The following is a 26,157-nucleotide window of genomic DNA, read 5'->3' on the forward strand; positions in this document are numbered from 1 at the left end:
CAAGAGATAAGAGTCACTATTGTTTCAATCTTCATATTCTTAGCCTAGCATGAAACTTCAATCTTCTATCCTCTCTCCACACACTCAAAGTAGGGGAGTTTCAGTGTTGAAGATAAGAAGGATCAGAATTTTGCAGGGGGTAGTATCACCTTCCTTCAGTTGCTGTCACTTAAATGCCAAATTAAAAACTGTTATTTTCCTAAAAATTAAAATGAACCAAAACATTATTCAGTTACTACCCTCTATCTTAAATATGAACATTTTTTCCCTAAGCTTCTTAATTTTTTTTATTTATATTTTTGAGAGGGGGAGAGAGATGGTTGGGGGGGGGGAAGAGGCAGAGGGAGAAAGAATCTCAAGTAGGCTCCACGCCCAGTGCCAAGCCTCCTTCTCACAACCCTGGGATCATGACCTGAGCCAAAATCAAGAGTCAGATGCTTAACTGACTAAGCCACCCACATGCCCCTATACTTCTTAATTTTAATTTAATATGTTTAGCAAGAAAATTAAGTCGTAAAGCAGATGAGAAACTGGAAACAAAAAATCTCATCTAAATGACAGTTTGTGCAGTGATGATATATGATCATAAGAAAAAAAAGTTTTTGAATGTGTTACTGAGAATAAGCTATCTTATGGTTTATATCCTGATAGTCATACATACAAATCTACTCCTTGGGTAGCATACTTTCATGTCCATAGTAATTAAGAAACACATTCCAGGGCGCCTGGGTGGCTCAGTTGGTTAAGCGACTGCCTTCGGCTCAGGTCATGATCCTGGAGTCCCGGGATCGAGTCCCACATCGGGCTCCCTGCTCAGCAGGGAGTCTGCTTCTCCCTCTGACCCTCTTCCCTCTCGTGCTCTCTATCTCTCATTCTCTCTCTCTCAAATAAATAAATAAAATCTTTAAAAAAAAAAAAAGAAACACATTCCAAGTTTTAAAATCAATTAGCAAAAGTTCCATGAAATATGTTAAATCCCAGGGAAACAAGCCAGGACTTGCACACAAGTAATAAATTACTTAAGCACTGAATGAATGATTTTGCCTTATGCAGTCCTATTTAGTTGTTAAAGATTTATTTATTTATTTTAGAGAGAGAGAGCAAGGCAGGGAGGGGCAGAGGGAGAAGGGGAGAGGGTCTCAAGCAAACTCTGCACTGAGCATGGAGCCCAACACAGGGCTCGATCACATGACCCTGAGATCACGACCTGAGCCAAACCATGAGTCAGACACTCAACGGATTGTACCACCCAGGTACCCCACCTTAAGTAGCCCTATTACTCTCTTCTCAGTGTTAAAAGAATTTGGCCACTGAAGATATAGATATTCTGGTATAATAAGAACAAAATTCTCTTTAAGCTTTGAAAATATGGTTTTAAACTTTTCATAGTTGAGAAAGATAAAAACCCTGGATTGGAAGTTAGGAGGCCCCAATTTCAGTCCTGATTCTGCAAACAACACTAGAAGACTTTCAGCAAAACATGTAATCTTGTAGAGTCTTCATTTTCCTATTTATGAAACCTAATGCTCTTTGTATTAACTCATATTCTGAGTCAAGCTTAATATTTTTACTTAATCGATCATACTGTATTTATTCTTTAGTATAAAATATGTCTTCAAAATTGAGTACAGAGATAAATCACATGGAGTTCATGTAATTAACTTTCTTTGTGGAACTCTACCATGGCTGTCCCACTCATACCTAAATGTCAAGTATTTTATTTTAGCTAATCATAGTCTGAGAATTAAGAAAAAAAACCTGAGGTATAAGAATAATCAGCCCCTGGGTGGCTCAGTCAGTTAGGCATCTGACTCTTGATCTCAGCTTACATCTTTTTCTTTGAAAGGGAGAACGTGTGCGGAGGGGGTAGACAAGGATGTGGAGAAACTAGAACCCTCATATGTTGCTGGTGGGAATGTAAATGGTGCAGTCACTTTGGAAAACAATTTAGTAGTTCTTCAAAACGTTAAACATAGAATTACCATAAAGACCCAACAATTCCATTACGAGGTATCTACCCAAGGAAAATGAAACATATGTTCAAATATTTTTATGCAAATGTTCACAGCAGCATTATTTGCAAAAGCCAAAAACTCAAAACAACCAAATATAAATCAACTAGTGAATGGATAAACAAAATGAGCTACATCTATGCAATGGAATATTATTCTGCTATTAAGTACTTATAGTACTGATACATGTTACAACATGGATGAATCTCTAAAATATTATGCTTAGTCACAAAATCCAGACACAAAAGAACATGTATTTTATTATTCCATTTATATGAAATGCCCAGAAAAGGCAAATCTAAAGACACAGAAAATGGACTAATGCCTAGGGCTAGAGGTGAGAATGAGGAGTGATTATAAATGGGCACAAGGTTTCTTTTTGGGGTAATGAAAAGGTTGGAAGATTAGACTGTGATGATGTAAATATACTAAAAATCACTGTACACAATATAGGAGAATTTTATGGTGCGTAAATTAAATCTCAAAAAAGCTGTTAATTAAAAAAAAAGAGGGGCGCCTAGGTGGCTCAGTTGGTTGAGCGACTGCCTTCGGCTCAGGTCATGATCCTGGAGTCCCGGGATCGAGTCCCACATCGGGCTCCCTGCTCAGCAGGAAGTCTGCTTCTCCCTCTGACCCTCTTCCCTCTTGTGCTCTCTGTCTCTCATTCTCTCCCTCTCAAATAAATAAATAAAATCTTAAAAAAAAAAAAAGAGCTGGAAAAATCTGGCTTAGATTCACTATCTCTAAGGAAATGGGCAATGTATAGCTTGAGACTTCATTTGCTCATTTGTAAATGAGCACAGGTAACTCCTATTCACTGTATCATGTAGGCTCTTTAGGGCCATTAGAAGTGGGTTCTGTAGAACATCAGAAGGCAGAAGAGAGGAGTCTGAGTATTATTTGTCCAATCTCTCCATCACAACCATGATTCCAGCCAAGCTGCATCCATCTACGACTATAGTTCCTTCTGGGCTCCAATAACTTGTAGCCCCCTGCCCCCCTTCATGGGCCTAGATGTGGCTTCACACAGCTACAACTCATTCAAAGTCTCATTAACCTTTTTTGGTTCCCTTAACCCTGGCCCCCAGCTATAAAACTGAGCCCCTCATTAACATGAATCAAAGGAATAAAATTATGTTTCAGGCAGGGCCCTTAACTGATAATTAGTGTAAAGGAAGTGCAATTGGTACTTTGTACCAATAAATTATTGTTTGTTTTTTAAAAAGATTTTATTTATTTGTCAGAGACACAGTGAGAGAAGGAACACAAGCAGGGGGAGTGGTAGAGGGAGAAGTAGGCTTCACGCTGAGCAGGGAGCGCGATGCGGGGCTTGATCCCAGGACCCTGGGATCACGACCTGATCTGAAGGCTTAACGACTAAGCCACCCAGGTGCCCCACCAACGAGTTATTGTTAAAACAAGTATGATTTGTTGAGATAAGTAAATTTAACTGTTCCATAAATCTTTAATGATCTTTACCAAAACAATCCTATTTCATTTTATACAAAAGATACACTAAAGTTGGTTAAACAGGTGTTTTTCTTTTCACTAAGGTGAAATGAAGACTAGTATGGTATTTCCTGCCTAGTGGTGTGGTAGAGCATATTAAAAAATCAGTCTATCAGTTCCAAACATCATTCACACAAAGAGAGACAGATTTTGGCATTTGTAACAGATGCCCAAGAAAAACGATGCCAAAGTCAAGGATATGAAGAGTTTCCGTCTGTTGTTCTGTCAGGAAATAAATGAAATGTGATGGTGATGTGGCATATGCTTGGCTGTGTTCATAACAAGAGACACCACAGCCTGGGCTGGACACAATTCCAAAATTCCATTTCATCATCTTCCTTTTTTATTTCTGTCATCACCTGCATTACTGACCTTTCCTTTGAACAAAGACAAAATTTTCAGATCCAACTTTTCCCATTTCCAGTATTTTTCTGGAAAACTTTTCTTTTAGAAGAAATACATCTATATGGCTACATGCAAAAGAACGAAACTGGACCAGTTTCTTAGGCCATACATAAAAATAAACTCAAATATATTGAAGACCTAAATATTAAGACACGAAACCATAAAACTCCTGAAAGAAAACATAGGCAGTAAACTTCTAGACATCAGCCTTAGCAATATTTTTCTGGATCGGTCTCCTTAGGCCAGGGAAACAAAAGCAAAAATAAACAACTGGGACTATAATAAACTAGTAAGCTTTTGCACAGCAAAGGAAACCATCAACAAAACAAAAAGGCAAACTTCCAGGGCCACCTGGGTGGCTCAGTTGGTTAGCCATCCGACTCTTGATTTTGGCTCAGGTCATGGTCTCCGGGTCCTGGGATTGAGCCCTGGGATTGAGCCCCGGGATGGGCTTGTGCTGGGTGTGGAGCCTGCTTGGGATTCTCTCTCCCACTCCCTCTGCCCTTCCCCCCACACACGCTCTTTCTGTCTTTCTCTCTCTCTCTAAAAATAAAATACATAAATAAATAAGTCACAGGGATGACTAGAACAGCATAGGGAATACAGCCAGTAATAATACTGCAATAACTTTGTATAGGGACAGATGGTAACTACACTTATCATGGTAAACATTTCATAATGTACATAAATGTCAAATCACTATGTTGTACACCTGAAACTCATATAATACTATATGTCAACTATACTTGAATTAAAAAAAATTTAAAAAGAAAACCAGGGGGAAAAAACCCCAAATACATCTGTCAAAGCAAATTATTTTGTGATTCAAATTGTTGCAATGTATTAACTACTACTAATGTCCAGACATTAACATATTCATTTAAGAGGTAGACAAAAATGGTCATGTGGGCCCTGGATGATTATATCTCATTTCAGGCTCTGAAGAAATTACTAGAAATGAACAAGCATGCAGCTGGTTTTCTCACAACACGTAACACAGTTCAAATTTCCAGGATTCAAATGTATAGGTGCCATGAAATGTTTTTTATTTTATTTTATTTATTTTTAAAGATTTTATTTATTTACTTGACAGAGAGAGACACAGCAAGAGAGGGAACACAAGACGGGGGAGTGGGAGAGGGAGCAGGGAGCCGGATGCGGGGGTCAATCCCAGGACCCTGGGATCATGACCTGAGCCAAAGGCAGACGCTTAACGACTAAGCCACCAGGCGCCCGAAATGTTTTTTATTTTAGCTTCTTCATTGTATTTTATTGTTTGTGGCCTAGTTCCCTTACCAAATTAAATTTCTTCCTTTTATGAGAAACTAGTACAGCTGAACTTTTACTGTATCACAATTTTGTTCATTATTAACACGGTCTAGGATTTCTGGCATTAGGTAAGTCAAGTCTGTCTAAAGATACACATTTATCATAACAATTCACATTTATGCACTAGATTTCTAGACAAATATTTACATACCTTTGATTTAATATAAAAACCTAATAATATTTTATAGAGTAGAGAAAAAGATTTTCAGGTGAATCAAAATCCAAAGTTATAATACTCACTTTGACACTCAATATACTATTTTTTCTTCTCTACAAATTTTAATAAAAATTAACTGGAAATTTTCTATAAACTCAAAAGTTTTGCCACTTCTTTTTCCTTAAGGATATTTCCAGAAATTTGTAAGCCCATTAACCAAAGACTTATAAAACCACTACTATTTTCTATCATTGTAATTGCATTATATTATTTATACTATCTTAAGACTGATTTAGATACTAAAGCAGGTAGAATGCTTAGGCTGCCTTAAAATATCCTACATATTATAGTTATGTTAAAAAAAATTTTTAAGTGTATCTTTCAGAGACATACTATGGTTGAAAGAGACACACACATAGCCTGAAATTTGCTTTGAAATAATACAAAAAAAAAAAAAAGAAATAATACAAAATAAATACAAAGTAGGGAGAGAAAGTACGTGGGGGTATATATGAAACAAGACTGACAATGTGTTGAAGTTTTTAAAGCTGGCTAATGAATAAGTAGGGGTCATTGTATCATTCTCTCTAAATGTGTTTGGTTGGAAATTTTCCTTAATAAAACTGTTATTCTCTGTAGTAGAAAAAATAAACTTCCAAGTGGCTAATTCACATTCTGGACTACTGGTTCACAAAAATGATTAATGCAAAGGAAGAAATTATAATAAACATTAAAGGAAAGGCATACACCATATTTTGAAACAATAGGTAAAAACAATTTTATAATTTATAAGATTACTATCTTAAAAATTTTTATAAACATGTCTGTTAAGTGTGAATAACATTCATACTCACTCCAAAGCATACTTTATGAGGATGATGCTAAAATGACCATAAGGTGCACAACAGATCAAGGTTAATTAGCTGATATACCAGATTACCTTTTAATAGCACGTTTGAAACCATCATCTCCTATGCTATATTAAAACATAATTTTTAAGTCTTAGAAGCAATTAATCATTGCATGTTACAAAGGATCAGATTGAGCCCAAACTTGCTCTTGTTAAAAAAAAAAAAGGTAATACAGAGATATTAAACAATGACAAAACACCATCTCTGGTTTTGTTTTCTGTGTAGTCACAGTTCTACTTATATCCTATCCTTCCAAATTGTTCATACTTTTATTTTTGGCATTTTTCTACTAGACCCTTTGTGGCTCTGGGCAAATCAAACTTTGACTTAGTCTAATGTCTATTTAAGTGAGAATACTACCAGTTGCTTTACCAGAGTAATATTCATTTTCCAGTTTGCTCGATATGAGAAATGTTTTAAAATGTTAAGCCATTTAATTTAAGCAGATCCAAGCAAAAGTATTTTAGCTTATCCACATTTCTTTGTTTGTCATGCTTCATTGGGTTAGATAAATCTGGTCTCAAGTTATTTAAATAGGATCAGTCATCACACAGTACTGAGAATGATGAAGTCATATGAAAATTTCATTATTTTATGCTTAGTTATACCCCATAAATGCCTACAGGCCTACCAACATAGGACAAGCTACATGGTCAGAATTCCTAAAGAACCTTAAACTTATGGAAGCCAAGTTTAAATCTGAATATGAGATAACAAATCAAAGCAGAATATATGCCAGCATTAAATATATTCTTTTTAAAAAAGATTTATTTATTTTAGAGAGAGGGAGAGTATGCATGTGCATAAGTGGGGGAAGGGGCAGAGGGAGAGAATCTTCAAGCCGACTCCCTGCTGAGCGCGGAGCCCAAAGCAGGGCCGGATCTCACGACGCATGAGATCATGACCTGAGCCGAGACTTATTGAAGTACCCTGCTTCTCACTGTAAAATATTTCTTCTCTTTTCAAAAGATTATTGCCTTCAAGAGTTGGATGCTTAAGCGACTGAGCCACCCACGGTGTCCTAGAATTAATTATTCTTTAGTAAATCATTATTTATGGAGTTATTATATGATGGATACATGGCAGAAAAAACCCCAACTGCTCAAGGTAGACAGTCAAGAAACACCCAAGTTAGTGAAGATGGACCAACAATAAAAAAGCACAGAGAAATATTTAATATCAAGGATTGATAAGTGCTATGGAGAAACTTAAAGCAGAGTATAGGCTACACAGTGATGGAGAGGTGTATACCTTAATGTGACATTTTGAACTGAATGAGTGATGGGAGAAAGCCATGCCGATTATCAGAGGGAAGAGTGCTCCTAGCTGAGGAAACAGCTCAAAGACCCCAAGATAAGAGCGTTCCTACTGTAGCTGTCCAAGGAACAATGAAAAATGTGTGTTTCATTCAGAGATAAAAGAGACTGAGGGCAAGGGAGAATCTGTGGTCATGTTCTACAAAAAATGAAAGGAAAACAAGCCCGTGTCCTCCCATTTACCCCTTCATATTATGCAATATGTCCACACATATTAGCATACAGCTAGCACACTGGTTAACAAATGCTTACTATTGACCAAACAAAAAGAGAACTGACTGCAATCGCAAAGGCCTAGACTGGAAAGGCCGAGCTAGACGGGCCTGAGTAAAAATTAGGAAACGGATCGCGGCAGCCCGGTCACACGAAGTCATCTAGCACACTGCTAAAATTGAAAACAGCAGTAGCAGCAACAAAGGATAAATATGTAACAAAGAATTAAGATTTTTTTGTAAGCAAATTTAGCAAAGGAGTAGGCAATTTTTTAAAACAAAACTTGTAGTCTCATTTGAATTGGTGGCCAAAAAAACAAAACCAAAACACCCTTATTGAAATACCCTGCTTCTCACTGTAAAATATTTCTTCTTTTTTCAGATTACTGCCTTCAAGTCCTTGTTCACATATCACTACTGCAATTAGCCTGCCCAGTCCAAACTATTTAATCTGCACTGCCCCCAACCCACCTTCCATTCCTCCTTACCCTGTTTTCTTTTCCTTCTATCACCTCCAAACATACTAGATAATTTACAGTTATATTTATTTATCATCTGTCTCATACTCCACATACCCCAGTGAAATTACAAGACAGGGATCTTGGTTTTGTTCACTGATGTATCCCAAGCTCCCGAGCATTTAGACGTGCTTGGTAAACATCTTGGAAATTCCCTTATCTTATGGCAACCATTCAATCTGAGATAAACTCATATATCCAAATTTCTTCCAAAGCTTCATGAAAGTATGTAGGAAAATAAGTCTAATTTTTGAAGTAACAGAGAAAGTATAACCTTCCAGCATACATGTTAACTCCCAAGAGAGTTAACATTCTTCTTAAAAGTCTCCCATCACTAATGGCTCTGACTTCTTTTCCATTTGCCAACTCTACTTCATCCTAAATTCCCACCCAAGTTTTCTCTGAGAGTCAGAACACCCCGTGATTAACAGAAGTCTCCGAAGTCACACTTCATGGTTTAAATCCTGCCTCTGCCACTGACTAGCAGTGTGATTCTGAACAAGTTAATTAACAGCTCTTTGCTTAGTTTCTGTAAAATGGGCTAACAATAGTACCTATCTCACAGACTTGTGAGAATTAAATGAGGCAACATAAGTATCAGAACAGTGCCAGGCACATGGTAGGTATTCAATAAATGCTAGTTATCACCAACAGCTAACTTCAGTTCTCAGCTACCTACTCTTCATCCTCAGAAACCTTAACCTCTGAGTTTCTACTATTGTCTTCTATACAAATGTCTATTCAGATTCCCATATTCACTTTTCTGGTCTTGTCAAATGAGGACAAATACTTTAAGGAGAGATTAAGAATGTCAAGAAGGCAAGGATGATAAGATGACAAACAGCATTAGCATCGCATAGAAAATTACTGGGCTTCACCCCAAATCTATAAATTCAGAAATTCTGGGTCTAGGCCCAGCAACCTGTGTTTCAACAAGCCCTACGGGTGATCTGAAGAACTCTTAAATTGGACAACACTGATCATGTCAGGGAAGGGAATTACCAGACCTGTTTCTGCCTTAGGACATTTGTACATGCTCTTTCCTCAGATCTCAGGGAAATGCTAATTCCACAAGCAGAAAATTTTCTTGTTTATTTGCTTGCCTGATATCCCATCCCACCCCAAGAATGTAAGCTCTACAAGAACAGATTTTGTCTTTTAAGATTTTATTTATTTATTTGAGAGAGACAGAGATAGCGAGAGAGAGCAAGAGCCAGGAGGAAAGGGAGTAGCAGACTCCCTGCTGAGCAGAGAACCGATCCCAAAACCCTAGGATCATAACTCAAGTCAAAGGCACATGCTTAACTGACTGAGCCACCCAGGTGCCACCAGATTTTGTCTTAATTGCCACTGAATTTCCAATGCCTAGAAAAGGTGCATGGCATATCTGTTGACCAAAATGAATTAACATTTCTACTTCTCTTTACTATACCATTCTTTTTCTAGTCACCAGAAAAAGGTCAGTATTTCACCTTTTAACATGTACCCTTTCAACAACCTCAACCAATTTTATCTTTAAGGTCTCTTACATCCATCTCATCCTTTCTATACCAATTATTACTACCAATCTCCTATCCCCTCTGTGAGGGTTAATTTTATATGTCAACTGGCCTGGCCATAGGTTACCCAAATTAAACATTATTTCTGGGGGTGTTTGTAAGACTATTTCTGGGTGAGATCAGCATTTGAATCAGTGGACTCAGTAAAAGCAGATGACCCTTCCCAATGTGGGTGGGCATCATCCAACCCATTGAGAGCCTAAATGCTACAAAAGGTGGACGAAGGAGGAATTTGGCCTTTTTCCCTGCCTCACCTACTTGAGCTGGGACATCTCATTTCCTCCTGCACTTGAAATGGGATTGACACCATGGGCTCCCCTGGTTCCCAGGCCTCATGACTCAGACTGAATTATACCACCAGCTCTCCTGGTTCTCCAGACTGCAAACAGCAGATCATAAGACTTTTCAGCCTCCATAAGTGCATGAATCAATTCCTCACGATAAAATTCCATTATATTTATATAAATTTCCATTTATATGTGTGTTTGTGTACATGTATATATCCATTCTATTGGTTCTGTTTCTCTGGAAAACACTAACCAATACAGATTCTGGTATCAAGAGTGGTTCTAGAGGAACAGAATTTTAAGGATGAGTTTTCTGAAATGGTTCTGGGGTTTCTGCAATTGGCTCTGTAATCTGATTAGATTTAACAATGTGAATGATTATTTCCAGAAGTAAAGAGCACTGATGGTCCATGGCATGAACTTAGAGGTCTCCAAAATACCTGCACTGGATACTCCCCTTATAAGCAGCAAGGAGCTAAATGACTCGGTATATACTTTCAAACATTTTTGGAAAACTAATGAATATAATGACATTGGTTGGTTGTTCCTAATGTCATTGGACAAAGTGGTGAAAAAAAGGGATGAGCTCAGGGATTTGAATTCCCAGCTCTAGGGCACCATAAATGACCTAAGAGCTTCTAGGTGTTCCTGAAGGAGAGAGAGCCTTACCTCCTGTAGCCACTGGGCTGAAAGTGCTGAAAATCAGTGCAGAACCTCATCCTGTGACTGGCTGAATGACAACGCGAGTTGAACTCTCAGCCTCACACCGTGCCTACTGTTAAAGTGAGGGCACTGATTGGGAAAAGATGAGATCCTAGAAGTTGAGATGAGGAGGTATGGGAAGAGAGATGAAGCTGGGGACACTGGGCCTCTAAATTCTTACCAGTCTTCTTTACCAATGGAAGAGGTTTTCCCACCCCCAGGGGAGGCATCCTTTCTCCCTCCATCTGAAGGGATGAACCATGCACTGCCTGATGACTGTAATGACCTCCCCCTGAGGCACGAGCTATGTAAGATAATGCTGATTCTCCTCAGGACCCACCCCTACCCACCTCTCTTTGCTTTTAGACCTAAACTAGACTCAAGTCTTAGCAGGTCCCTAAAGGTGAAGTACAGTATGTTAGGTTCATGACAAAGTGTGTTACAGTCTAAAAGACCTACTTGGATTTCTATTTTATAGACAGAAATCTGAGGACCATGTGTGGGAATGGGTATGTGTGTGGATCTAGCGGTGGAAGAAACATAGTTTGATTTATGACATTTTTTTTAAAGATTTATTTATTTATTTTGAGAGAGTGAGAATGAGAGAGAGAGAGAGAGTACATGAGAGCGGGGAGGGTTAGAGGGAGAAGCAGGCCCCTTGCAGAGCAGGGAGCCCGATGTGGGACTCAATCCAGGGACTCCAGGATCATGACCTGAGCCGAAGGCAGTCGCTTAACCGAGTCACCCAGGCGCCCGATTTATGACGTTTTTGACATAGTCAAATTTATTGACATGAGGGCGCCTGGGTGGCTCAGTTGGTTAAGCGACTGCCTTCGGCTCAGGTCATGATCCTGGAGTCCCGGGATCGAGTCCCACATCGGGCTCCCTGCTCAGCAAGGAGCCTGCTTCTCCCTCTAACCCTCCCCCCTCTCATGTACTCTCTCTCTCTCATTCTCTCTCAAAATAAATAAATCTTTAAAAAAAAAAAATTTATTGACATGAGCTCACTAAGCAGAGATTCTGCATTTAATGCCGCAGCTTAGGGAGTCAGAAAAGGCTCTAGCAGTTTGGTTGGTTAGCTGAAGAATGGACTAAAAGGTGGCCACCATGAGTGAACTGCAAGTGCCAACATGCCTTGGTTTAATGTAGAGGAAGGGATTCAAAGGCTTATGGAGATTGCAATGTTCCAGTAGATTTGTCAAGACCCACTTCCCCACATTGGGAAGGTCCAGAAGACATACCTTCCACCAATACTGTGAAGAATAAATTTGCGAGGGGAGTCCTGGCATCCTTGAAGAGCTCTATGACCACCTGTCTCTGTCTCTGTGGGCCAAATCTTACCATAGAAACTGCAGTCAATTAATTGGGAAACCTAAACACAATGTGAGTCATTAGACTCCAGGATGGCTGGGCCAAAAGTCACTCAACCACCAAAAGCAAGGCAGACATGATTACCATAATGGAGAGCAGAGTCCATTACTGAAAACATAAACTGTTAATCTTTCTCCCAGCCTTCCCCAAAGGGACCTACATATGGCCTTTTACCAAGGTAACTGTGTATCAGAGAAAAGGAAATAATGTCAGACCTTTCAGGAACTACTGGATATGGGCTATAACCTGACACTAATTTCAGGTGACCCAAAATATCACTGTAGCCCACTAGTCAAGAGTAGAGGCTTATGGAGATCAGGTTCAAGTCCATCTCACAGTAGGTCTAGTGGGTCCTTGAACCTGTTCTATGGTTATTTTCCCTAGTTTAAGAATGCATAATTGGAATGACAAACTTAATAGCTCAGAGAATTCCTACATTGATTCCCTGACCTGTGGAGTGAGGGTAATTATGGAGGGTAAGGCCAAGTGGATGCCATTAGAACTCCCTCTACCTCAAAAAATATTAAACCCAAAACAATTCCAAATTCCTAGAGGGACTGCAGAGATTGGTGCCACCATCAAGGACTTGAAAGATGCAGGGGTGGTGATTTCCACCATATCCCCATTCATCTCTATTTGGCCTATGCAGAAGAAAACAAACAGCAAATTACTGTTATGTTCAACCAGGTGATGAATCCCATTGCAGCTTCTGTATCAGATGTGGTTTCATTGCTCGAACAAATTATAACACATTCCCTAGTATCTGGTATGCAGCTATGGATCTGGCAAATTCCTTTTTCTCCATACCTGCCCATAAGCAGTTTGCTTTCAGCTGGCAAAGCCAGCAATACACTTTTACTGTCTTACCTCAGGTTTTTCACTCTCTACCTCTGAGTCATAATTTAGTTCACACAGATCCTGATCACCTTTCCCTTCCACAAGATATCACACAGGCCTACTGCATTGATAATATTAATGCTGATTGGACATAATGAGTAAGAAGTAGCAACTACTCTAGACTTATTGGTAGGACATTTGCATATCACAGGGTGGGAAATAAATCAGACTAAAATTCAGGGGCATTCTACTTCAGTGAAATTCTAGGGGTCCAGTGGTACGAGATATGTTGAGATACCCTTACTAAGGTGAAGGATAGATAAATTGTTGTCTCTGGCCTTCGTACAACCAAGAAAGATGCAGAAGATGCACCTAGTGGGACTTTTTGGAGTTTGGAGGCAATATATTCCCCACTTGGGTGTGTTATTCTGGCCCATCTACCAAATGACCCAAAAGCTGTTAGTTTTGAGTGACAAGAAAGGCTGTTTAACAGGTCCAGGCTGCTGTGCCAACTCTTCTGCCACTTGGGCCATATGGTCCAACAGATCCATTGGTCTTTCAGGTGTCAGCAACAGACAGGGATGATGTTTAGAGCTTTTGGCAGGCCCCTATAGGTGGATCACAACCACAGATCTTTAGGATTTGGAGTAGGACCCTGCCACCATCTACAGATAACTACTTTTTTTGAAAAACCTCTCTTGACCTGTTACTGGGCCTCAATAGAAACTGAACATTTAATCATGGGCCCCCAAGTTACCACTGGACCCAAGATACCAATCATGAACTGGGTGTTATCTGACCCAAAAAGCCATAAAGATGGGCATGCACAGCAATACTCCATCATCAAATGGAATTGGTATATACATGACTGGGCCCAAGCAGGCCCTGAAGATACAAGTTATATTAAGATGGGGCCCAGGGGCACCAGGCTGGCTCAGTCAGTACAGCATGCTACTCTTGATCTCAGGGTTGTAGGTTCGAGCCCCACATTGTATGTAGAGATTACTTAAAAATAAAATCTTAAACAAACAAACAAAAAAGTGGCCCAAATGCCCATGGTCCCTGTTCCTGCTACACTGCCTTCTTTCTTCCAGCCTGTACCCTTACAAGTACCCTTACAATCAGTTGATAGAGGAAGAAAAGACTTGGGCCCAGTTTATAAGTAGTCTTGCAAGATATGTTAAGTACCACCTAACATAGACAGCTGTAGCACCACAGCCCCTTTCTGGGATATCTTTGAAGAACAGTGGTAAAGGGAAATCCTCCCAGTGGGCAGAACATCAGGCAGTGTACCTGGATGTCCATTTTGCTTGAAAAGAGAAATGACCAGATGAGCAATTATATACTGATTCATGTGCTGCAGCCAATAGTTTGGCTGGATGGCCAGGCTTGGAAGGAACATAATTGGAAAACTGGTGACAAAGAAAGGTATATGGATACATGTCTGAATGGGTAAAAAATATTGAAGATATTTGTTTTCTATGTGAATGCTTACCAAAGAGTGACCTCGGCAGAGAAAAATTTTAATCAAGTGGATAGAATGACCTGGTCTGTGGATACCAGAGAGCCTCCTTCCTCAGCCAACCCTGGGCTAATGAACAAAGTGGCCATGGTGGCAGGGATGGATGTTATGCAGGGGCTCCGCAACATGCACTTCCCCACGCTAAGGCTGATGTGCTTATGGCCACTGCTGAGTACCCAATCTGCCAGCAACAGGTACCAACACTGAGCCCCTGATATGGCACCATTTCCCAGGTTGATTAGACAGCTACCTGGTGACAGGATGACTACACTGAACAGCTTCCCTCATGGAAGGGGCAAGATTTTGTTCTTACTTGAATAGATACTCTGGATACGGATTTCCCTTCCCTGTTTTCAGTGATTCTGCCAAAACTAACATCTGTGGACTTATGGAATGCCAACACCTGCTCCATTATGGTATTCCAACACAGCATTGTTTCTGATCAAGGAATTCACTTCACAGCAAAAGAAGTACAACTGTGGGCCCATTCTTATGGAATTCACTGGTTTCACCATGTTCCTCATCAACCTGAAGCAGTTGGCTTGACATAATGGTGGAATGGCCTTCTGAAGACTTTTTTAGTACCAGCTAGGTGGCAATACCTTGAGTACGAGGGCAAGGTTTTCTAGAAGGCTATATATGCTCTGAATCAGCATCCCGTTGCCTAGTACTGTTTCTCTGATACCTAGGCTTCATGGGCCTGAGAATCAAGGGGTAGTTTGGGACTGTCACCACTCGTTAACATCGCTAGTGAACCACTAGCCAAATTTTTACTTCCTGTTCCAGTGGCTTAATGCTCTGCTGGCCTAGAGGTCTAATGTCCAGCAGGAACACTGCTTCATCAGAAGATCCAATGATGATTCTATTGGACTGGAAGTTAAGATTGCCATCTGGCTACTCTGAGTTCCTCATGCTACTGAACCAACAGGCAAAGAAGGGAGTCATAGTGTTGGATGGGCTGAATGATCTGGACTATCAAGGGGAAACTGAAATACTCCACAGTGTAAATAAGGATGAGTATGTCTGGAATACAGGAGGTCCCTTAAGGCGACTCTCAAGTATTACCATGCCCTGTGACTAAAGTCAATGGAAAACTACAACAACTAAATCCAAGCAGGACTAATAATTGTAAAGACCCTTTAGAAATGAAGGTTGGGTCACCCCACCATGTAAAGAACCACAACCAGCTGAGACAGATACTGGCTGAAGGCAAACAGAATGGGCAGTGGAAGAGCTTGTTATTAATAGCAGCTATGAGCATGTAACCAGTTAAAGAAATAAGGACTATAATTGTCTTGAGTATTTCCTCCTTATTTTTCTCATGTTTTGGTATGTCTGTGTGTAAATTTTTTTCTTTCCTCTTATTTCCTTATCGTGTGACATAAGATGTACTGATTCTCTACCACAGTACTTAAAGTATTGTTAATTTTACATCCTAGTATTTAAGTTATGGGATATCAAGGAGAAGAGTGAACATTACCAAAGGACTTCATCTGCTCTCCTGAGGAAGGGATTGGCATGTTTTCAGTTGTACACAAGATAGTTGTATCATGTTAGAAGAAATTATGATCTTATCTTTATTTGGAGATTAAGAAAAGTTTAAAGAGATGGCTATAGGCATAGGGGCACCTGGGTGGTGCAGTCGGTTGAGCATCCGACTCTTGGTTTCAGCTCAGGTCGTGATATTAGGGCTGTGAGATTGAGCCCTGCGTGGAGTCTGCTTAAGAGTCTCTTTCCCTCTGCCCTTCCCCCTGCCCTCTCCCTAAAATAAATTAATAAATCTTAAAAAAAAATAAAGAGATGCCGATAGGTGTAAAGTTGATAAGGGTGGATGTCTGATGGTTCACTTTATTTGTCACCTTCGCTGGCCACAGGATACCCAGATTAAGCATTGTTTTTGCCTCCTTTTCCCCAGAACGAATCTGCCCTCTGTGACCTGCCTCACTGTTTGAGCTGGGACATCTCAGCTCATTTTCTCCCGCCCTCAGAAATACATCATGGGCTCCGCTGTTTCTCAAACCTTAGGACTCAGACTGAATTACACAACAGGCTTTCCTGGTCTCCAGACTGCAAAGAGCAGAGCATGGAATTTCTCAGACTCCATAACTGTGTGAGCCAATTCCTCATAATAAATCATAGATAGATATCACAGTTATCATATATATCCCCATCCATATCCATAACAAATCATGTATTTCTCTGGAGAACCTTGACTAATACAACCTCCCTCCTGTATGGTCTGATGAATTGCCTCTCATTTGGTATCCTGTTTTCTCCCTCTGCCAATTCTAATGCGTTATGTACTTAACTGCCAAAATAATCTTTTTTTTTTAAAGATTTATTTATTTATTTGAGAGAGAGAGAATGAGAGAGAGAGAGAGAAAGAGAGCATGAGAGGGGGGAGGTTCAGAGGGAGAAGCAGACTCCCCGCTGAGCAGGGAGCCTGATGTGGGACTCAATCCCGGGACTCCAGGATCATGACCTGAGCCGAAGGCAGATGCTCAACCGCCTGAGCCACCCAGGCGCCCCTGCCAAAATAATCTTATTACAACACTTTATTTTTTGCTCTTATCATCATCATCCTTCCCAAAAACCTTTCAAAGCTTCCTATTGAGATGTAGAAGTTACACTCCATGGCCTGTCATCAAAGCCCTCTCAAATCTAGCACTAACACTCTGTGGTGGTAGTATCCTGATGACCTCCCCAATGAAACACACCTTTGTACAGTCTCTCCCCCTTTACTCTGCACTGGGCCCAGGACTGCTTTGACCAGTAGACTGTGGAAGAAGTAAGGCTATGCCAGTTCAAAGATCAGTCCTTAACTGCTCTAGCAGATTCCACTTCCTCCCTCTTTGTAACACTTGCGCTTGGAAGCTCCCTCTTCATGTTAATCCCTACACTCATGCAGCATTAACAATAATTCAGATCAGCTGTATGCAATATACCTGACAAATGCTTCTACGAGCTCCTTGAACTTTATATAATTCTTCCTTCTAAGTTTCCAAAGCATTTCTGTAACTCTCTCTCTCTCTTTTTTAAAGATTTTATTTATTTGACAGAGAGAGAGAGCACAAGCAGGGGGAGTGGCAGGCAGAGGGAGAAGCAGGCTCCCTGCTGAGCAAGGAGCCCAATGTGGGGCTGGAACCCAGGACCCTGGGATCATGACCTGAGCTGAAGGCAGATGCTTAACGACTGAGCCACCCAGGCATCCCAAAATTTTTGTAACTCTTATAAAGAAACAAATATTCTGCCTAGTAGTACAGTTATTTAATTCATTTGCTGAATGTTTACTAGGCACTTACAATGTGCCAGACACTGTTCTAAGTGCTAACGATAAAGCTAATATCCTACATGCTATTCTATATACTACAGAATGTGGATACCATTCTAAACACTTTTCTGAGTTATCTCATTTAATTTTCAAGAACTCTACAAAGTATCCTCATTTAATACAAGGAACCTCAGGCACAGAGAGAACAAGAAACTTATTTAAGATCGTACTGCAAGTGGAGTCAAAATATAATCCCAAAAATTCCGACTTCAGAGTTTATGCTATCAACCCCTACTCTGTACTGCCTTCTACAGATGTGAACAAGACAGACAGGATCCCTGTTCTCATGGAACATGCATTCTATTCATGGCAGTGGGATGAGGAAAGGGTAGTAATAAAGAATACATATAAATCTACAAAATTACTTCAGAAAGTGATAATGCTACCAAGAAAATAATGTTCTATGACATGATGCAGTGAGAGAAGTTACTTTAGATAGGGCAGTCAGAGAAGGCCTTTGTTGAGGCAGTACCATCTGGGAAAAGACCTGGAAGTCCAGAAGAGGCAAAGCGAAGACGTGTGAAGACAATACCTAATAAAGAGAACAGCAAGTGCAAAAGTCCTAGGACACAAATAATCTTAACCTTAGCATGTTTCAGGAACATACATAAAGCCAGTGAGGCTGAAAGATGGTAGAGAGAATAGAATGATGAGGTTGGAGAATAAGCTAAGGCTCAGATCACATAGGGCCTTGTAGGCCATGATAAAGACTCTGGATTTTCCTCTGAGTAACACTGGAAGGTTTTAAGCAGGGTGACATCATCTGATTTATATTTTGCAATGTTAACTGGATGTTGCACGTTTAAGGGCTAGAAAGGCTAAACTGGAGGCAAGGAAAACAACAGGAGGCAACTGCAATAGTCCGTGTGGGAAATTATGGATATGGAGATCAAACCAGCAGGATTTACTGAGGGAATGAATATGGGACGAAAGAAACAAATCACAGATGGCTCCAATCTTTTGGGCCTGCCCTACTAAGCAAATGGTGGTATTATTTTACTGAGGTCAGGGAAGGTTAAAGGTGGACCAGGTTGGGGGGTTAGGGTGATAATCATGTTTTGGACATATTATGTTTGAAATATCTACTCAATATCCAAGTGGAGATGATAGGGAGGCAGCTAGCTAGATATGAATGTAGAGGTATCAATTTGAAACTTATTTGATATAAGTGGCAATTTATCCAGGGTAAGTGAGGAGAGAAGGAAAAAGGATGGAACTCCAAGCCCCTGGGCACTTCCACATTTAAGAAGCCAAGTAGAGAGGCAGCAAGTGTTTACCCTGTCACCCCTCTGGATCACAAGTTCTTTGAAAGGCAGGATAGTGTCTTTTTCATTTTTTTGGTACCCCACAGAACTTAGCTCAGTAACAGAAACTCAAAGATGCTCACTATATGCTAATGAATTAATGAATGTCATTTGATTTCTCAAGCTTTCACTACAGAAATATAATACTTGAGGATAAAGGCAACCACGTCTCACATATTGTGGGCACTCAAATATCTGTTTAATGAATGAAAAAGAAACTTGGACTAGGTTTTGCCAGATACATTTTAGTATTCATTGTTCCAGAGAGCACAGCAAGGAAAGATAGGAAGCAAGCAGCAACCTACATCTTCACACTTTTTCTTTTAAGATTTTATTTATTTATTTGAGAAACAGAGAGTGAGCAAGTGAGCGAGAGAGAGAGCACAAGCTGGAGGAGGGGCAGAGGGAGTGGGAGAGGGAGAAGCAGGCTTCCCGCTGAGCAGAGAGCCTGATGCGGGGCTTGATCCCAGGACCCTGGGATCGTGACTTGAGCCGAAGGCAGATGCTTAACCGACTGAGCCGCCCAGGCGCCCCCATCTTCACACTTCTAACCAATGATGATCATGAACGCCTTCACCTCTTCATCTTGGTTCCCATTACTGGGTGGACAGGGAGAAGATGGGGAATGGCAGTAAAGGCTGCAGCAGCAAGAGAAGGGCTTCCAATTCCCACAGTAAACCAAGAGTTCAGGCCATCATGTCATAAACATGTATTAAGCACCCACTATATGCCAGGCACCAGAGTAAGTACCAGGTATGCAGCAGTAAGCAAAACAAACAGTGTCCCTCAAAGACCTTCCATTCTAAAGAGGAAGATATCTATTACGTAGATGGCATATAGGTATATAACTGTATTTCTAGGAATTATATGAAAGTACAGTAAAATGTACTGTGAAAACATCCATACCACTTCATAAAACAATACGGAATGGCGGTTGGAAGGCAGTGGGGTTCTGACATGAGATACCTTAAGAAGTCAGGTTATGAGGTGGGGAAAGGGTGAGTTATCTAGGTGGAGGTAACAGCATGAATGAAAGTTTTAAGGTAGGAAGGGATTTAGAATGGCCCAACTATGAGAAGAATTAGTTGAGGGAAGGAAAGAAAAGGTTCAAGATTATTTAGTTTGGAGGCTACTGCAGTTATGGCAAAAAATCATGGTGGCTTGGATCACGGAGCAGTGGAAAGAAGTAGACAATTTCAAGATATACTTAAGAGATAAAAAAGCAGTAGGGCTTAGTGACCGAGCACACACAACTCCCAGGTTCTGACCTGCGCAACTAGATGGACAAAGGTGTGACTTACTGAGATAGGCCTCCCTAGACAAGCAGATGTGGAACAGGTGTGGAGAGCATGAGTTCATCACTAAATGGCCATTATATACCCAAGTAAATGCTCAGAGAGGTTATGTGATTAGGTGATCAGAACATGTTTGGGCCTTAGACATATACATAGGCATCTCCAGAGATATTTAAAGTCATAGGCATGGATGTAATTATCCTCAGGAGAAAGCACAAGAAATTCTATCAATCCAAAGCGCTGGAAAAAATGACAGTATGTAGAGATCAGAAGAGTAAGAGCTATTGAAGAACAGGGAAAAGCAATTACCAGGAAGGTACAAGGAAAACTAGAAAAGTACACTGCTATGGAAGTGAAAGAAAGCACATTTCCATCGGGGAAAAAAATAGTCAACAGTGACATGAATATTGAAATATGGATACTAATGATACCCGGTTAACCATAAAAGCTCATTTAACCCATAACATAGTCAGATTGCATTATCAGACTATCTTACTATGAAGTAGTGCAGTATAGTAATTAAACATGCAGGCTCCAGATCCACAATGTCCAGGTTTAAATCCTGGCTCCCCTACTTACTAGCTAAATGACTGTAAGTATATTACACTTAATTATACTTTGACTTAGTATATACTTAATGTCTCTGTGCCTTAGTTTCCTCATTCATAAAAAGGAAGGTAAAAATAATACCTACCTCGGGGTGCCTGGGTGGCTCAGCCAGTTAAGCGTCTGCCTTCAGCTCAGGTCATGATCCCAGGGTCCTGGGATCAAGCCCTGTGTCAGGCTCCCTACTCCCCAGAGAGCCTGCTTCTCCCTCTCCCTCTCGCTCTGCCTATCTGTACTCTCTCTCTGTCAAATATATAAAATCTTTTAAAAAAGAAATACCTACCTTCAAAAATTGTTAATATTAAGTGTGTGTGTATGCATATGCTCATCACTTAAACAGCGCCTAGCACAAATTAGTTCAGTAAATGATAGCTATTATTACTCACAACATTGTTTCTATGGGAAAATACTTTCTGAACAAAAGAAGTTTATTTGAAATAACCTTTCACTAATTTGGGACTGTCCCTACTCCCCATAAATTGTGATCTTACAAGGTCTTTTTCCAAAAGCCTTAAGGGAGTCTCTAGATTTAAAACTTATGAGAGAGTCCTTAATATAGAAGCTGACCAGTGTTTTTTTTGTTTTTGTTTTTAAGAAAGAGAATGCACCCGGGGCGGGGGATAGGCAAAGGGAGAGAATCTTAAGCAAGCTCCACACCGAGTTCGAGCCCGGCTCAGGGCTCCATCTCATGATCCTGAGATCATGACCTGAGCTGAAATCAAGAGTTAGACGCTTAACTGACTGAGCCAGTCAGTCACCCCAGTAGCTGACCAGTTTTAGAGAGGCTAATAATTTTTTTTGTTTTTTTGGAGTGGTACCTATCCCATTCATTACACATTCATACTATGATCAGAAAAAATTTATGTATTAGGAAATTTGAAAAACTGGTAGCAAAAAAATTGACAATTTCAAGTGACAAAGTTACAAAAACAGATATAAATCTACTTTAAACAAAGTATTTTTATTTAGTCACTTTCTGGTGCATATTCAAATACAAACACATCTATCATCACTATGATGAAACAGCCTCTCGATGTTCTGTGCAAGATATAAATAACAGGTAGAGAAAAGGAAACAGATCTGCAGCTTCCTGATAATCACCTTATTTCCAAAAGTATGCAAAGGTATTAATGGTATCTCAGACAGCCTCACCAAAAGTATTTCCAACTGCATTGTGATAGGCAATGATATGCTCATTCAGTCCCTAAAACTGAGAACACAAATAAATGGAGATTTACGAGACCAATTTTTATCCCTGAATTTCCCAGTGACCTAGCAAGTACTATTTCAGAAATATTCAGAAAGCTCTATACACCCTAAGGTAAAATGTTGAGAGTTTCCCCTTAGCTCTTTGCTTTTTAATTGTTAAAACAACAGAAATACCTAATATATGATGGAGCTGTTATACCAAAAAAGTATTATTTCAAAGTAATGAGAAATTGTTTATCATGTTCCTTCCCCATCAACTGATGAAAACGCTCCATTTCAGGATCAAGCAAAGACACAAAGTAGGGACATGTCAGTAACAACTGAATGTCATTACCATCTGTTAGCTTCTGAATAGGTTACTGGAAACAAGGTGACAGACAGGCTAATTCTTTATGGATAAGTATCCATATCACATCATCACAACTAGTACTCATTTGCACCTTTAAAAAGAAACTGCCACAAAGGGGAACAAAAACATTCAACTTATATATGAATTATGAAAAAGCTTTCTAAAATGTTATAAAAATATGAATAGGCTTCTGAAAATGCAGAATACTTAAAAGATTTACAGGCCATATTTCAGATTCAGTATTTTCTATACAACTGAAATGAAAGAGGACATTACACAATTTGAAGAATAAAATGAGGTACAATTAAGAAGTGTGTGTAGCCCTGTACAGATGGCCTGATCCTAACACAAGATGTTAACAAAGCAAGTTGGTGGGGGAGGGGGAAAGCCTGCATTTTCTACGCTAAAATTTAGTTGACTCCACCCCCAAAATACATATTTTTAAAGGGGGGGGTGCTTAGCATTTAAAAATCAATAACTTCCAAAAAAACAAAATAAACCTCTTTTAGATTATGTGTTCCAAATGAATCTACTTACTGTTTTCAAATGTGTTTGGGAAGTCATTCTTTGTTACTTTGATTAATAACATTTGGAAAATATGACAAGTAGATTTTAGTTTCTTGCCTCAGAAGTATTCTGCTAAAAGAAATAACAGAAATAACTGGGTAGAATTTGTTCCATTTACCTAATAAAATACTTTTCATTTAAAACATTAAAAATGCTGCACAAATACCTATCGTTATCATTCACTGAAAAGAAAGCAATTGTAATTTGTAGATTATTGCACTTGATGCAAAAGCTACTTGAAAAACGATAGTCGAATTAGCACCAAAAAAATATTAATGGGAAAAGTGCCAAACATCTTTCATAAAACTCCTTAAAATGTCTTAATAGTATATAATACAAAGTTATGACTATTTCTGAAAAGTTTCAGCAATTAATTAGCTCCAAACTGGCACATCCCATTATTATTCTTTTTTAAATCCCAGGTCTTTTAAACAAAGGACCTAAAATTTTCTGAGAAAGCTTATTTCCCTTTTCTTGAATCCAATTTTTCTCATTCTCTCTCTCAATCATCCCAAGGTATTATTTAAGACAAAGACCAACTACTCTTCACACATTATTTTCCCAATCATGAAGGTGGAACTTTCATAAAAACAAAGATAACCTACAACACTGTAATATATAAAGTAAAAAAAAAAAAGTTCACTTCTGTCGTGACAATAGTGAAGAAATCTGATGAGATCATAAAGCCACGAAGCTTCCTGTTGGTAGCTGAGGATGAAGTCATTAGCAACCCAGGATTCCCTGGTCCTTGTAATCAGAAGCTGCACCTACCAGATTCTGCATTGTTCGGCAGAGGTGGCTTTAAAACACCCCGCTCCCGAATCGTCCAAAGCAGACCACGCCTTCCAGTTATCATTCAAATGGACCATTTCACAGTGTGGCACTACTACACATTTCCCGCGAGCTTAAATATCTAGTAAAAGTCAACATTTTAGATTCCCTTGGTCATGATGGAGCAAAGATGAACTCTTGAACCCCGCGCTACATAATGAACCGGGGTTTCAGAAGCCGAGATGGAGAAGCATGCTTCTGTTCTTCAACCTTTATGGCCTTCACTGACCACCCCCAATTTCTTCCCAACTCTTAGTCACCCCAAGGCATCAGAAGGCAAAAAAGATTCCTTACTTCCTGCTGTTGTTAAAAGGGGAGGAAACCCAAGAGTAACTTTGAACGCGTGGAAGAGAAACAGCTTAATCTTGGCCACCACTGCAAACATATGTCACCCAGCCCCGTCGCAGCTTTCGCGCCCCTCCAGGCCCTCTCCCGGGCCCCACGCCCCAGGGGTTCTCCCGCAGCCCAGCCCTCCCCGGTTCCCCAGTGCCAGGGACGCTGCTCAGCGCCTCTTCCTCTCGCGCCTCCCCCACCCTCACATTGCCGGGGTCCCCAAGACCACATTGTCCGTTCCAATACAATGGAATGTCACTGCCCGGAACTCCTCGGGACCCCCCCAACCCCCCCGGAGCCAGTCCCGGGTCTCCCTGATCGCCCAGTTCAGGCACGAACCCAAAACTTCACCATGTGAGAGAGCCCAAGACCCGCGAGGTGACGGAGACCCACGACTCCCGCCCAGCCCTCCCTTTTACTCACAGTCCCCTACCAGCCCTAAGCGCGAATCCTGCACTGGGCGCCCCCACCCACCCCAAGACCACCTCATAGGAGTCATCAGCCGCCTCTCCCCGCGCGGGCAAGAGCGAGAAGAGTGGAGGGCTCCCCGCCCGGCCAGGACCCCTGGGCGGCGCTGCACAGGGGCGAAGGCCCCAAACGCATCCCCGGCCTTTCCTGGCCCACGACGACCCCGGCGCCCACCCTCCCTACCTGGCCTTGAGGCTGGGGCTGCTGCCGCTGCTGCAGCTGCTGTTGGCGGCGGCGGCCGCCGCGGCTCGGGGTTCGTAGGCCCAGGCGGGGGCGGGGGTTGGTGCAGCGGCACTGGCGGTGGCGGGGGCGGCGGGGGGTGCGGGCGGCGGCGGCGGGTCCGCGAAGCCGGAGGTCGCGTAGTTCCTGTCCATCGTGGGGGTTGCGTAGGGAGGGCCAGCAGCAGTGGGGGCTCCTCTAGGGCCCTGTGTATGGGGGGCGGGAGGGGAGGGAGGGGGCGGGGGGAGGAAGAGGAGGAGGAGGCGGCGGCGGAGGGAGCTGCCCCCTCACATGGCCCCGGCGGGCGGACGGGCGGAGGGCGCGCTGGCCGGTCTCTGCCGGGGGAACCCAGGCCGCGGCGCGCGGCGAGGCCCCAGCCGGGCGTCAGGGAAACGGCGGCATCCGCGGCCGGGAGTCACCGCGGCGGCGGCGGCCGCTTCGCCCCATGTTGGTGGATTTCCCAGGATGCACCTCCCGCCCCCCTCCGCCCCGCGGCCTCGCCCCGCCTCCCCTCGGCGCCCCGCGCTCGCGGCTCCCGGGCCAGACGGGCGGCCCGCGAGGCCTCCGCCGCCACCGGCCGCCTCTCTCAGGCCAGCAGGGCCGAGAAGGCTCGAGGCCTACCGGCCCAGCCGGCCCCGGGCATCCGGAGAGGTGCACGCCAGCGGTAGCCAACGGGCCGCGGACTTCCCGCCCTCGGCTGCTCCAAGGGGAGCTGTCCACGCTCGCCGCGCCCCGCGTGGGAAGGGGCCGCGCCCACAGGTCGCCCCGCGCAAGGGACGGGAAATTGAAAGGAAACCCAGCGTAGGTGCTGCAAAGGGGGAGGCTTGTCAACGCTTTGCCTGGAATTCGTTATTTGACCCTTCGAGTTATTTTGAGTGTCTCAAATACCCAGTTCCCACATCGCGATTTCTTTCTCTGAGCCCAGTCCCAAACCAGAAACAGCTGAGCGGGCTGTTTTACAGTTCCGTTTACTCCCTTCCTGCACAAAGCTTGCTGGG

General features: G+C 41.7%; 1 protein-coding gene across 6 annotated transcripts in view; it reads right to left on the reverse strand.

The window, feature by feature from the left end:
• Positions 1-25,606, reverse strand: part of QSER1 (glutamine and serine rich 1) — a 79,382-nt gene extending 53,776 nt beyond the window's left edge. Inside the window, exons 1-3 of one of the 6 annotated variants that reach the window (XM_025879001.2) lie at positions 24,434-24,679; positions 24,080-24,221; positions 23,279-23,377 (exon numbers count right to left, since the gene is read on the reverse strand). Coding sequence is in view for 1 of the 6 variants with exons in the window: in XM_025879003.2 (XP_025734788.2) it covers positions 25,124-25,314 (191 nt within the window). In the remaining 5 variants the exon portion in view is untranslated. Of the gene's footprint in view, positions 1-23,278; positions 23,381-23,474; positions 24,046-24,079; positions 24,222-24,433; positions 24,680-25,123 lie in introns of those variants that run through there. The other 5 variants (XM_073904789.1, XM_073904790.1, XM_025879000.2 and 2 more) reach the window with 5 other exon arrangements.
• Between the last annotated feature and the right edge of the window lie 551 nt (positions 25,607-26,157).

The sequence above is a fragment of the Callorhinus ursinus genome, unplaced genomic scaffold (genome assembly GCF_003265705.2).
Source record: "Callorhinus ursinus isolate GAN/ISIS: 27379988/994484 unplaced genomic scaffold, GSC_fseal_2.0 scaffold21, whole genome shotgun sequence".
Lineage (NCBI taxonomy): Eukaryota > Metazoa > Chordata > Mammalia > Carnivora > Otariidae > Callorhinus > Callorhinus ursinus.